Source organism: Leptopilina heterotoma, unplaced genomic scaffold, assembly GCF_015476425.1.
Source record: "Leptopilina heterotoma isolate Lh14 unplaced genomic scaffold, ASM1547642v1 Lhet_211, whole genome shotgun sequence".
Classification (NCBI taxonomy): Eukaryota; Metazoa; Arthropoda; class Insecta; order Hymenoptera; family Figitidae; genus Leptopilina; species Leptopilina heterotoma.
In genome coordinates, this window is record NW_025110928.1 from 98,109 (window position 1) to 114,019 (window position 15,911).

Consider the following 15,911-nt stretch of genomic DNA (forward strand, 5'->3'; position numbering starts at 1 on the left):
AGTAAGTCCCCCACTTATTTCTTCAACGTCAAAACGAGTGTTGCAATACAGATTGTCTTATGGGAATTCATTAAAAAAGCAGGGCGCTACAGGAAAATTCACTCTTTAAAACTTTCTCGACGATAAAGCGGAACGCTTATCGACCGAGAAGAAATTTTGAATTGTCAAATTTATTTAACACAATTATATTATATTTGGTTCAAATAAAACATTTTTCTCTAAGAGAGTAATTCAATAAACTCCCAGAAAAATATATATTTGACTTAGAGTTTACTAAATTCTCTATTTATTTTATTTTTTATTTATTTTTATTTATTTGGTTAAAATAAGTAGGCTATGAGGCAAAATATTATTTTATATAATGCAAATATTTGGTTAAAATAAAATTTTTCTCTGGATGATTGCAAGGAAAAACATCATCAATCATAGCAATAGTCGAAGTATGTAGATAATAAAATGGTACAATCAAATGTTTTCTTAAACTTCTTAATAGAAAATTTAAAGAAATAAAATATAAATAAATATTTGCGACAAAAAAATGTTAAAAAAATATTTGGAAAAGAAATCAGACGAAATATTCACTTAAGTTAAATTTACCTTGATTACCTTGGCATTTAACTTAAACGCAAAAAAGCAGACTAAGTATTGCCAAACTTCAAACCCGAATTATTTTTCTGATATAACGGGAACAATTTGATTAAATTCAAGAACAGTAATCTTTAATCAGAATTTTTTTAAATACTGAAGATCTGTTTGATTTAATCGATATTTATTTATATCAAAGGAATATAATTATTCTTCAAAGAAATAATTACAATAATTACAATTATTTTAATATTGAATAAATAGAAGTCAAAGAAAAGAAGATTCTTGAAACAATTAAAATTTTCTTCTGCTGTCAAGTTAAGAAATATCGAAGTTTCTATTTATGTTTTGCAAAAAAAATTAGAATAGACATTTGAACAAAATGAAGAAAATTTAATATCAATTTTCTTGGCACTAAAAATTAACAATAATATTATCAGAGCAAATTTAATTTCTAATTTCGTGAAATAGTTAATTTTTACATAAGTCGATTACATGGTATTTGCTTCAAATACTAAAATCATTAGCTCAAATAAAATTTGTTTGATTTAATTAAAAAAGTTTTTGATTCAATTAAAAAATTTTGTGATTCAATTAAAAATTATTTGATTCAAATAAATATTTATTTGCTAATGGACAAGTAATCGTTTATATAAATCAAAAACAATTTTTTTCTGTGTCTCTAAATCAGAAATGGTTCAAAATTTTGATGTATTTAAATTTAAATACATGACATTTTTTTGCTTTTGAATCAGTGAAAATTTAATATAAATTTAATTTAATGAATTAGTATTTATAAGTAAAAAATTTTCTACTGATGAACCTGTAAATTTTAACTGATTTAAAAGCAAAAATTCAGTCACTGATTCAAATTGAAGTTAAAATTTTAGGATTCAGATCTGGAGCAGACAAATAGAAAAGTGTAAAGCAAGTGACATCTTACGAATTTTTTCAAAAATTTGTATTCAAAGTAGAAAACCTGCATGTTGAAAGTAGGTAAAAGTTATGATGAAAGTTTTACCAACAGTTAGCAGCTGCGTTCGTTACCATTCGGAGGTGAAAGGTATAATTTTTTTCACCCTAAAAGAAATGGGACGAAAAACTGCTTTACCTACTATCAAGGGCTTTTTAAAAATGATGTGATTCAAATGTAAAAATTAATTTTCTTCCCAAAATTCAGAAAATGTAGATTTTGTTGAATTATTTTACATTTAGGGTAAATATTATACAAAAAATATGCAACTCCTGTATATTATTGAATAGTGCTGAATAAATTTTTTCTTAATTACATGAAGAAAAAATTTATTTGAATCAAATAAAAATTATCTGATTTATTTAAATGATTTACTTGTCTATTATCCACTAAATATTTATTTGAATTAAGTAAATATTTACTGGACCTAAGTATTTTATTTTATATCGAATTAAATAAAATTATGAGTCAATAGAATTATAAGTTACCCCTTCAAATAATTTAATTAAGAATAAACCTCTCCAAGTAATATAAGAAAACTAAATATTTAAACGAAATAAATAAATAAATACAATACAGTTTTAAATAACTCTTTATTTTCGTTTCAATAAATATTTTTTACTTACCTAATCAAAATATGATTTTATTTGTTTCTATAAAATAATACATATATTAGTATATTAAATATTACATTATTAGTATATTAAATAATACATTATTTGTATATCAAATAATTTAGTTTAGTTGAATTAATAACATAATTTTATTGTGTCCAATAATTCTCATTTATGTCAAAGAATCAAATATTTGAGTGGAATACTCTGAAACAAAATTTATTTGATTCAAATAATCATTTGACTATTATATCAATTGAATATTTACTTGAATTAAATAATTTTTATGTGATTCAAGTAGACATTTAATTGATAATAATCACTTGATTATTATTAATCGGTTATTTGAATTAAATAATTTTTTTTTCAGTGTAAATGAATAAGTTGTTTAAGTACCATATTATTTTAGTTCCAATAAATTATTTACTAGATTTAAATATTTTTTATTTGTTTTTACAAAATAGTATAATTAAATAATACATTATTTCCATCAAATATTTAGCTTACTTTAATTCATAAAATAAATTAGCTGGACCAAGTAATTTTTATTTGTTTCAAAAACGTAAATATTTGAATGAAATAAATATAATTAATAAGAATAATAATTTATTCTTATTCTAATAAAAATTAATTTATTCTTATGATAATAAAAATATAATTGTACATTATGCGTCAAGAGTCACAGGTGCGTCTTTATAGTCGATCAATGATTTTTTTATTCACCTAGGGTAATAATGAGTACTTTATAGGCCAGTGTGTGTGGTTAATAAAGTGACAATTATTGTCCTAGAGCAATAATAGCAACTTTATTGACCTGCAAGCGATCAATGAAGTGACCATTATTGCCCTAGGGTAATAATGGGTACTTTATTAACCTGCAAGAGATCAATATGGAGAAAATTTGTTTTTTCACCTACGAAAAATTTTTTTTTATTATTTTTCATAATACGACTGAGTTGCATAAAAAAATAATCATCTACCAAAAAAATGAAGAAAAATTAACTATTTCTACACTAAAACTCAAACATTTATTAAATCATAAAAGGTATAATGATGTCCATTACCTTAACAAACAGACATTTATTTAAATTGCTCACCGTTTCATGGAAAATTCTCAGCCGCTATTAAATTTGCGATGAGCAGATTTTATCTGACACATGCTACATGTAAGGTATTCCCCACGACCCTATTCCCGCGCCTAAGGTGAACTTTCCTTTTCCTTGAACTTGGAAAATATATTATTTACCTTTCGATCTCAAGATCGTGCCAGTAGTCGAGGGAGGAAAGTTTGAGTTTTTACAAAGGACATCATTTTTATAAAAAAAATACATATACGTACAAGTTTATATCTTCACTGAAAAAGAAAAAAAAATTCCAACAACACAACATTGCGCTAGTGGAACATTGAATCGCAATATAAGAAAGAAGCATAGTAGAATTAATTACTCCGATCAGCCATATACATATACCTGGGGACAGGAGATTCAAACCTGGGCAAGATAGAGAGAGAGTTTGAAAGTAGGCCTTCATCGTTCAGTCAGTTGTCGACTTCGTCGTCAGGCGATTTGCCGACGCCGGCGTGATGGTGAGTTTTCAAATTGTGCAAGTGTTTACTAAAATTTATTGAAAAATAATATATCAGGAAAAATTATTAACATGGGGGTGAGTTAAAAGCAAAATTTGTTCGAAAAATATATCTGATCGTATAAAATACATTAACTACTTGTAGAAAATAAATACTCGATAAAAACAGTATGAAAATATACTGAAATATTATTACTAAAGTATAAAAAAATATTCATACTAAAAAAACAATTTAATAAAATCTAATTAAACATTTATCAGTAATTAATTGTCATTAATATTAAAATAATTTTATCAATAAATAGTATTTAAAAAATTTAAATAATCATTTATCATTGTTATTTAAAAAATTCAAATAATTATTTTACATTAATTAATTAATAATTATTAATATCTAAATAATTTTTAAATTTTTTTTTTAAATCTATAATAATTTTAAAAAATTAAATAATTACTTATCATTAACTAATCAATAATCGTTAATATATAAATAATTTTATCATTAAATAGTCATTTAAAAAAATTCAAATAATAATTTTCCTTTTAACTAATTAATAGTTATTAATATCTAAATAATTTTATCAATAAATTAAATACTAATTTAAAAAAGTTAAATAATCGTTTATCATAAATTAATTAATAATCATTATTATCTAAATAAATTTATCAATAAAATATCCATTTAAAATAATTTAAATAGTTATTTTTCATTAATGAATTATTTTTAATTTTTATTTCACGATTATTTTTAATTTTCTTTGATCATTTAATTAATTTTCTAGATTATTTAATTTCATGATTTAAAAAAAATGAAGAAATAAAATTTAAAAGGCGTTTTGCACTCAATTACATCAGATTAATTTGCACCAAATTGACTCGTTAAAAAAATTTATGTTTCATATTAAAGTGCGTGTTTTAAGTAATTAGTGCATTACCTCTAGTAATAATTACTAATCTTTGTGTAATCTTTCTTATTTCAAAATTAAAACACTTTTCATTTCCTCCAGAACAATTGGATAAATCAAAAATATTTTCTAATTATGAAAAATTGCAATTACAAATGAGTTCATTAATGGGATGAGAAAAAAAGATTAAACTTCCAATTAGGATCAATTAAAAAAAACAAAAATAAGAATAAAATTTTCAAAATTAACAATTAATTTAATTAATTCAATTAACTTATAATTACCTACTTGAAAAAATTACATTCTATTAATTATATTAATTTTTAGTTATCAAATAATTGACAATTGAAAAAAATAATCTTTATTAATTAAATTATTTCTAAACAAGTTTTGAACGTTCGAATGTACGAAATATTTGCCATTAAAAATATTTCCATACATTTTTGATTGGAATGAAAATTAAAAACTTAAATTTAGAAAATATATAATTTATTTTTTTATACGTGACGCAGTATTTTTGTAATAAAATTATAATTTGAAGAAGAAATAAATTAATTTCCTTTATTTGAAAGTTTAAAACTTAATAAGAACATAATTATTCAAATTAGTTTATAATTACTTGAACATTTTTTTATTAATTTATTGAATGAAAAATTGTTTTCATTAACCTAATTAATTAAATTAGTGATAATTAAAAAAAAACGATAAATAAATTGTATAAACTTTTATTAACTAAACATTGAAAAAAAATGTATTTGATTCGAATAAACGATTTGTTGTCATTTACTTAATACAAATAAACGATAATTTGTCATTTACTTGATTGAAATAAACGATTTTTTGTCTATTATGAAATAAATATGTATTTATATTAAATAATTTTGATTTAAGCCATTTAAATAGTATTTGCGCCAAATACCGAAATTATTGGTTCAAATATTGAAATTCTTGATTAAAAAATTTAAATTATTTTGTTGTAGATATTAATAATAAAATTAAATATCAAATACAAATTTATATAAAATAAAATAAAATTAATTAACTAATTAAATTTTTTATTTGATTTAAATAAAAATAATTTGATACAAATAAATATTTCTTTGATATTAGACAAATAATCGATTACTTGAACCAAATAATTTCTTTCAAGCGCAAGTTGATCGAAGAGAAAATAAAAAAACTACTTTTCGCCACAACAATAGAATAAAGAATTTTAATTTCAGACGAAATTTGTTGTCAACTGAGAATAGTGACAAGAATATTTTGTGAAAGGCTCTGGACAATTGTTCAACCGAAAAATTATTTCAATCAACTGGTGCATTAATGGACTGACAAATACCGTGTTCGATGACCCATGTACAACCTTCACGAGTAGAAGAGAAAATAATTGTCATTTTATTATTTTTTTTTTAAGAAGAGTCATTTTATTTAACATATCATTAGGTCTGCTCTTTAAAAAGGGTCACGTTCACTGACGATGAAAGCCACTTTCATTTTCTACTATCATCTTCAGAATCATTAACCGTGTCTAATATAAAATATATACCATTCTATTGTCACAAATATGCAACTTTACTTGAAAGAATTACATAAATCTTTCACCTATCACCAAAGCCAACAACCTCAACCAAAAACAGAAGCTGAGAATAAAGAATAAATATTTCAATAATAAATATATAAATATTTTTTTCAATTTAATTAAATAATTTATTAAAATAATTTAATAACATTATTAATAGATTCATTCACATGATTTAATTTACTTTTCTTTCAATTAATTTATAGATTTCAATTTGTAATTAATAGTTTAAAAAAATATAAAAAATTATTAGACTTTTTTATTAATAATTATTAAATTATTAATTAAAAATAATTAATCTTAAAACAATCATTCAAATTCCATACATTTCCGATTTTCTGAAAAAAAATTAAACACCGGAAACTTGTGTAACGTGCAAAATCGCAATAAGAAACAAAACGCAGTGTTAAATAAACTAATCTAAATCACAAACACGATATCCCGTATTTCTCCTTAAGTTTGCCTATAGTTTCGATGCAAATTTTTCTTCATACGTATTAAAAAAAAAAGCTGTAAAAAATCTCTTAAGTTCAAAGACCGTTTAAAAGAAAACGGGAAAAAGAATACGTAGAATATAAAATAACGGAAATTCAAATATGATGCAACAGGTGCAAAACTTTGTGTAAAATAGGAGAGACTATTGGCACTGTAATAAGCACATGCATAATAAACTATGTTTAGAATTACGATGAGTCTTGTCTTTTTTCAAAAAATAAAAAAAAGAAGAAACGAAAAAAGTAATAATAAATTCTCGACTTTCTCGATACCGGTCACCTCTCCCAGTCAAGGATCTTCCATAATATTAATGAAGATTTATGAATATGTAAATATTGAATGGAATATCTCGTATTAAAATAATCTTAATGAACTGAACCAAGTTGCACAAGGTGAACGTTTACTGACCTTAACAAAAAAAGTAAATAAATATTTACTTGTTCTACTTCTGTTATGAATTAATTTTTTTTACTTAATTTAATGTTTAAATTATTATTAATAATTATTTTTTATTTTATTGTTTATATTATTGTACATATAAAAATAATAATAACAATAAAATAAATATTAAATAACTTATGTTATGTTTTAATTGTTATATGTTTTAATTTTTTTATTAATTAATATTGTAAATAAATATAGTTTTACATATTACCAAAATAACTGTATTTAGGCCTTTTATTAGGTACAAAATAAATATTAATGAAATTAATTTAAAAAATATTAAATAATTTAATTAGTTAATTAATTTTTAAAAAATCCTATCAATCATCAGTAATTTTTTGTTATTTAAAAACAATAATCTTTCGCCCACAAATTAAATATGATTACAAAAATAATCTGCATGAGGATTAATTACTTAAATTATTTAATTAGTTTAATACATAAAAAAGATTCAAATAAATAAAGAAAGAAATGAAGAAATAAAAATTATTTTTATTACAAACGTTATTAGAAATAATGTTCAATTTTCGTTAAAAACTTAAAAATAATATAACTTTCTACAAATTCAATTTATGATGTGAAAGCTGAAAGAATTTCACGTATTAGAAATATCTTTAAATTCTTTTTAAACCTTCCGTTTAGTGAATGATTCTGGTAACAAATAAAAGAAGCTAATGATCACGTGTGAAACAATTCTGATTGATTAAATAATGATACCTAGTAGTTAAAATAACTTCCATCTTATATCAAATAGTTATACAATGATATTACAACTCACGATTTAATTTTTCCGTATTTAATAATATTCTCTTGTGTTAATTACTTTTCCAATAAACAATTTTGTAATTTTTTTAATCATCTATTATTGTTATATTTTTTTAATCATTTTAATCATTTTAGCCTTAAATTATTTATTTTTCTTTCAGTATCGAATGCTTCAATTTAATATTTATTATTTTTGCGTATTCATATTAAATTCTATTTTTAATTATTTTTTCCAATATACGATTTTATAATTTCTTTTAATAATTTACTTATGTAATGATAAAATAATTTATTTTTCTACCAATTTGTAATAATTTAATTTTTTAATATTTTCGATTTTCACCTATTTAATACATAATAATGTTTGTTATATAATTTTCGTTTGCTAATTACATTTTCCAATAAACGATTTTACTATTTATTTCCCAATCATCTATTTGATCTAATCATGAAATAATTTATTTTTTCTTTCAGTTTCTAATACTTTGCCTATTGGCCACTGTGAGCCTAGGCCGATGTCTCGATCATCTTCCCACTCGAGAAGAAATCGAAATATCCATAAATCGTACAATTCAGGAAGTGGAGAAAAAAATTCAAGCCGATCCCACTTTACCGAAACTCTCGAGAAAAGATATTGTCGATATTCTTCAAAATATCACAACAAAAGATTTAATATCCGATTATAAAACTCTAGAGAATACAAGAAATGATTATCAAAGGGCATTGATGGTTGTTCTACCATACAATTCAAATGGTGCCGAGGAGCATCTCAAAGATCTCTACACGAAACCACCAATAATTCAAATGCTTTCAGACGACGACGTTTTTCACGAGCAGGAAAAGAATCGTCTATCAAATGAGAATTCCTTAAAAAAACAAGTTTCCGATAATTTTATACCAACTTTCCCCACCTCTCACCACTCGATTCATGAGTCAGTGGATAAACAACACGGGGACAACGAGGAGAAAGTCGATTCCAAATTAAACTCAACACCTGAGAAATTTAGTTTCGATTTGGAGAAATTGAGCGAAATTTTGACAACCACGAGTGTGAGACCCGTTTACACTTGGCGACCAGTTTCAAAGGAAACGGATTCTCCCCAAGATGTCATAACTTCCGTTTCTACAACAGAAGCACCATTCTCGAAATCAACTCAACATGTTTTGTCTTCTGATCAATGGCGTTATCATCCACCTCCCACGACATCTTCTCCTTCAACAAATTCCAAGACTTATTTAACGACACAAAAATCTCCGTCTGTACTCAAAGAGTTCTTCCTTCCAACTATTCAAAGTTCCCCCGAGGTTAAATACAAAAATCAGCAGACTGATTCAAATGTTTTCAAATTTCTCGAATCGGAAGCAATGACCTTACCAACTACCAAAACGGACCAAAGTGTTCCACTTTTCGTAACACCGATGCATGACCAGAAAGTAGACAACTCTCCCAAGTTGGCAGAAGTCAACAATGGGAACACAATGCCAACAATGAGACCCGAAATCGAGGATCTCCTAAAATCAATCGGCCTCCAACCACTAAAAACACCATTGGATTTGACATTCGACAAAAAGGAGACGCAATTTCAAATTCCAGACTCAAATAATTTGGTCTACGGTCCAACGTTCGGAGTGACAAATACAGGAGTCGATACTCTCTCCATCGCTCAACAGAATACGTTCGACAATTCTGATCAAATAAATTCTGGTCAAACTAGTTCCGATCAAATCACAAAAGGCGTTAGCAATTTAACCCCAAGTGTTCAACTCCTCTTCAAAAAATTCGGTCTGCCTACGAATTTGGATTTCGAGGCACTAACAACATCGACTACCACCACAACAACAACAGTGAAACCCACCCAGGCGAGTTACTACTCCTACACTAATTTCAAACCCCTACCGAATTCTTCGGTTCGTGACAAGGAAATGAGGGATTTCTTGGCGAAATTCGGACTCGGTGTTAGTGCCAGTGAATCAAGAAGTCAGAAGGCAATGAAGCAGAATAGACAAGTGACGCCTCCGTCTCTAATTGAAGCCGTGCCCATGAACATGAAGCGAATTTTGGAAAATATCGGTCTCATCAGACCTAGAGCGAGAATTGATGACATAAAAAAACAGCAAGTCAACAACAAACCCCAAACAACAACTCCTGCGAAATTACATGTCTTCAAACCCCAGGAGTCATCAGTGTTCAACGATCAACAGAGAGCGAAAATCAATGAATTATTAAACACCGTGAAGAAGGTTCAAAAGGGAAAGGCTACAATTGACGATGTTCAGAGAGTCGCTGACGAGGTACTCGAGTCCACAAAATCGCTACCAGAGGGACCGGATCCCGTCAGTCTGGAAGAAATTCTCAAACTTTACAAAGAGGACTTGAAGAATGAAGTGAAACGGCGTCAAACTACCGACACGGACATTAAAGCAACCACTACGGAAATGACACCGAAAAAGGAGAAAATCGTCAAGAAGGAAGTCGCCAAGGAAGAAATGGTCAATGAGAAAATTGTCAATCCGGAGAATATTAATCCACAGATTACTAATACGAAGAATATTAACACCGAGAGTACTAAAACCGAAAATATTAATACCGACAACAAAAATAATCAAGTACTAGAAAAAAGTCCCAAGGAGAAAAATACTGGAAATTTACCGAAGGAAATCAGTAAAGAAAGTGTGAAAGTAAACCCAGAAGTTGCAAACAAAGAAAAACGGGAGGATGATAAGAAGAAGGATACAACAACAGAGGAGCAGAAGATGATCAGTTTTTCTTCATCAGCCTCGAGTGGTATTAAACAATTCATGACTAATATATTGGGTCCCTCTGAAATGTGGTATGGCAAAATTGTTGGTGGTTTTTCGAAAGTCAAGACTTTCTTTACTAATGTTGCTGGTAAACTGAAGCATGCAATCAGCTACTAATGGCATTTATAAAACACAAATTCATTATTTTGTCCAACTCTTTCTTCATCAACTTTATCAACTTCTTTCTTGTAACTTCGTTAAAAAATCTACTTTTCACTTAGTAAGTGTAATTTCCCTGATGGAAATAACATTTCTAAAAAATTAACCAATTCACAATTGCTTAAAAATGCGAATTAATTTAATCAACAAAAAATGTTTTTGCTGTAAACTAACCGCTTTTTAATGCTTTAAATTTTGAGATAATTTAATCAGTTAGCCACAATAATAATAATTTTTGGGAGAATTTTTAAATTAAAAATGTTAGTTTAAATAATATTTAAAAATTCTACTCGAAGAATAAAATTAGGTAGATAGATAAATTAATTAATTTTAAAATAATAACTGTCTTTACAATAATACACAAATTAATACGGCTTTCTGTAAAATTTTCTGCTCTCCATGTTAAGAAAGGACTAGTTTTCTCCCTAGAGTTATAATTAATAATTTTGGACTTTAGGAATAAAACAAGTCTCTTTAGCCACTAGAATTAGAAGGAGTAATTTTAGTCCCATGAATTAAAAGAAGTAGTTTTGCTTTCTATAATTAAAACGAGTTTCTGTACTCTCTAGGATTGATAAGATTATAATTTTACTGCCTAAGATTAAAGCAAGCCTTTTACTCCCTAGTAGTAAGACAATTAATTTTATTCCCTGTGACTAAATGATTTTTCTTCCTAGGATTGAAATGATGCTTTTTAATCCCTAGCATTAAAACTATTTTATTTTACTTCCTATTATTAAATCGATTTTTTCCCTATAATTAAAAGGAGTAATTTTACTCCTTACAATTAAAAAGAGTCTTTTTATTCTCTAGATATGAAACTATTAATTTTACTGCTTAAGATTAAAACAAGTCATTTACTCCCTATTATTGAAACGATTTATTTTTCTTCCTATGCCTAAAATAATTTTTTCTCCCTAGGATTGAAACGATTCTTTTTACTCCCTAGGAATAAACAATTCTTTTTACTCTGATTAAAACAAGTCTTTTCAATTTCTAGAATAGAAAGGACTAATTTTACTCCCTAGGGTGAAAATAAGTCACTTTACTTCTTAAAATTAAAATGAGTCCTATTCTTCCCTACAATTGGCATGAATTTAAAAAAAAATTGTTTGATAGAAACTGATTATTTCTACTATATCAGGAAATATACAAAAATAAAAAGCATCTGACTGTTAATTAATTTCACCACTAATACAGAATTAATAATAATTTTGGAAGACTGTCTAAAATTTTCTTTGACTATTAAGAAAAAATTTAATTTGTTATTTGACAGTAAATGTCACTAATTACTTAATTTCTAAGATTAAAACGAGTCCTTTAACTCTGATATTTGAATCGAGTAATTTTGCTTTCTAGAGTTAAAATACGTCATTTTACTCCCTAGGATTAAAATTCTTTTCTACTCCGTAAGATTGAAACAAATTAACTAAGGCTTTAAATGAATAATTTTGTTCCCTAGAGTTCAATAAAGACTCTTTACTTCCTAGGCTTCAAACTACTCCGTTTTCTCCCTAGAATTAAAATAATCAATTTTATTTACTAAGATTAAAATCAGTTCTCTTTTATACTCTGGCGTTAAAAATATTTTTTACTGCTTGGTATTAAAAGAAGTTCTTTTTATTCCCTAGACTTAAAACAAGTTTTTTTCTAAGGTTAAAATCAAGCGTTAAATGTCATTTTACTTCTTGGGGTAAAAACAAGTTCTTTACTCCCTAGAGCTAAAACAAGCCATTTTACTCCGCAGTACAGAAACTATATTTTACAACCCAAGATTAAAATAAATCGTTTTACTCCCTAAAGATTTACTAAAGATTTTACTTAATGGGAAAAAGCAGGTTCTTTTGACCTATAGGGTCAAAAGTATAGTTATTTTCCCTAGAAATTTGGATTTTTGGGCACTGTGTAAAATAATGATTCTACACAATGCCCAAAAATCAAAATCTAATATACAACGATTTGGATCAACATACAATGCTTAATACATTCTAATTAAAACATGATTGAATTAAACCCAATTTATTCATATCAATTAAAATGCAAAATATTTTTTTTTTCACTATTCTAAGAAAAATTTATTTTATCTTCTTTCATAACTGAGATTATTTTTTTGCATATGTGTTTACCTTTATAACCGCAGCCTTGCTATTTTCCTAGTTACATCATTATGTACTTTTTCTTTGCCCTTTATACTCTGGTAATTTTTTCTTTTCTTTTAAAAAAAAAAAAAAAGAAAAAAAATTACAGAATTGCGTGTGAATGGAACTTTGCGTGTACTAGTTGCATGTTGATTAATAAATGGCTATGGCTCAAGAAGTTTTCTTAATGCCAAATTAAAGGGGGTCTCGATACTTAAAAAACGACACTTGATAAATTTTATGTTAGTATAATATTCTGGTGAAAGGCAAATTTAATCATTCAACTATAAAAAACAAATTTATTGTGAAAGTTTGCGACAATTTTGTAATCAATTTTTTTATATATTACATTCCCTAACGAAAGTAATTTGGAAATAAAATCTATGGTTAATTCAACCAAATAGTTTGGTTGTACAAAATTTTTCTAAGAAACTTATCATATAGATAAATCTCTTGTCTGATTTTATAGAATAGTTTATAATTACTGGGAAAAATTTATTGCTTATCGACACTGAACTAGTTTGTTTGACTAATTATACTTTGCTTAACTACTTGTTTTCATTCAAATTAAATATTTTTTTAAGACAATTTTAATTAATTGTTACAAATTTTTACCTTTGTTCAAAATATGTTTTTTATAAAAATACAAAACATGTTTTTTTACCTTTTTAAAAATTGTTTCTTGCAATATAAAAATTATTTTTTAACATACTAGGAGAAAAAAATAGTTGGAGTTATCATTTCTTTCAAGATAATTTTTAGTTTTTACACTAGAATTATGTTCATAATCTAATAAATTAACAATAAATTTTAGACTCTGAGGCAGCTGCACAAGACATTGTTTACACATCAGTGCCAACAACGACTGCGAGTTCAACAACAATAACAACAACAACAGCAAAAACTAAAGGATCATTTTTCGACACTTTTGATTTTGATGCTGCTGTAAAGAATGCTAATATAGACACAACGAATACTTCCTCAAAAGAAAATTCCAACACCAATATAGCTGCACTCGAGGAATCATTTGGAGGAACAACTCAAAAGCCTGATCCAGTTTTACCGACGCGACGAAGAACTGGTCTCTATTTTCTTGTAGATTGGAATACATTTTTGGAAGTTGGAGAAGATGGCAAGGAGAAGGTAAATTTGAGATTCCAACCGAGAGCTGGCGATAGAACTCGATTTGTCAAAGTAACCGTGCCGTAAATTCTTCTAAAGAATTATTTAAGAAAAAAATTTTTTTTTACCTTAGTTTTATATTATTTTTCTAGTTCAAATTTAGTTTCGACGTACACCGGAAATGGTGGAAGGTTATACTAAAGACGAATGTATTTCATCACGCAGAAAGTTCCAGTAAATTTTTAGTCTTATCAATAATTTAATTTTTTCTACAATTATGGGCATATCTCTGGAATTTCTAACTTTTCACTAATCAAAAATATAAAAGTTTTAGTTAATAAAGAAAAATTATTTTCCGACATTGTAAAATTTTTTGTTAAAAATTATTATTTCTATAGAATAAAAGTTTACTATTTCTGAAGTAAATTTTCCTAATTTATTTCTTTCGGAAATAATAAAAGTTCTTCTGGAAATAACAATTTTTAATAGTAAATTTTACTATTTTTTAAAGAAATTTTACCAAGTCCGAAATAAATTTTACTAATTTTCACTGAAATTTTTTTCGAATATAGTAAAATGCATGAGATTTTAAAACAATAGTAGTATTCTAATAAAGAAATTGATTAAAAATTTAAAAAATTAGTTGAAGACTATAGGGAAAAAGATAAAAAAAATAATAATTAAAAGAAAAAATTGAAGAAAAAAGTCACATTTCAAAAAGCTGCAATTAAATGAACAGAAAATTGATATTTCCAAGAAAGAAAAATAACTGAAACTATCCAAATATAATTACTATAAAATTTAAAGAATAAAAAAGTTGAAGATTCCAGACATATACTTTTATTTAATTTAAAATTATTTTTCTTTTTCTTACATATAACGATCAAAAATTTACTGGACTTGTAAAGTTAATTAATTTATTGTACATTCCGAATACTTGCGCTCTAATCAAAGTTGAATTACATATTTTTAATAAAGTTCGATTGTTATGTACAGAATATAATTTAAAAAAAAACTATTTTTATAGATGGTATTTTATTATATAGAAATATATTTAAAAGCACAAAAGATATAATTTATTGTTTCTCGAATATTAAATATTTATTATTGTTTTTGCAAAGAAATAATTTTACTTTTCAACTATTTTAACGAACTTGGAAATAAATGAATAAATATTCATTATAATCAGTATTACAGATTCACTTGAATAATTTCTGCTACGAATTTTATTCAAGCGTAAACGTAAAATAATATAGAAAATATTCTTTATATATATGCGAGAAAGCCTCTATTCATTTTGTGATTGTTAATAATTTAAATAAACCTACAATTTTATACTTGTTAAAATCTTCAATTATTTCTTTTTATTCATATTAATTCGCTTCCTTAACGATGCTGAGAGTCAATCTCTTTTTGATTTGGTAGTTGAATAATTATTTTAAATTATACAAAATACTGAATATTAAATATTAATTTTAATTTTTTATTTTAGTATTTAGATTTTCTAATTAAATCAGCTCTCAAAATTTGAATTAGTAAAAATGTTTACTAGAATTAGTGACTGACTTTTTGCTTTTGAATTAGTAAATTTTACTACTAAATAGTAATTTCTACTAATTTATTAGTAAAATTTACTAATTCAAACGCAAAAGTAGGTCACTAACTTAAATTTGTAAACATTTTTACTAATTCAAATTAAGAAAGAGTATTTAGTTTTTCTTATTAAATTAGTAATTAGTATTTAAT

At 25.4% G+C, this 15,911-nt stretch overlaps 1 protein-coding gene across 2 annotated transcripts; it reads left to right on the top strand.

The window, feature by feature from the left end:
- The first annotated feature begins 3,608 nt into the window (after positions 1-3,608).
- LOC122501560 lies at positions 3,609-14,558 on the top strand. Of its 2 annotated transcripts, none has more exons than XM_043611118.1 (3): positions 3,609-3,757; positions 8,419-10,729; positions 13,858-14,557. In XM_043611118.1, exons 1-3 carry the CDS (start codon positions 3,755-3,757, stop codon positions 14,250-14,252), a joined length of 2,709 nt encoding a protein of 902 aa, XP_043467053.1. In that variant the 5' UTR covers positions 3,609-3,754; the 3' UTR covers positions 14,253-14,557. The 2 variants fall into 2 exon arrangements, with proteins under 2 accessions (XP_043467053.1, XP_043467052.1); XM_043611117.1 differs by having other exon boundaries at positions 3,707-3,834; positions 13,858-14,558.
- Positions 14,559-15,911: the final 1,353 nt, after the last annotated feature.

Excerpts from the sequence above, each read along its gene's own strand:
- LOC122501560 (XM_043611117.1), top strand. Across the intron at positions 10,730-13,857 it reads TTCTTCATCAGCCTCGAGTG|ACTCTGAGGCAGCTGCACAA; the intron begins GTATTAAACAAT and ends AATAAATTTTAG.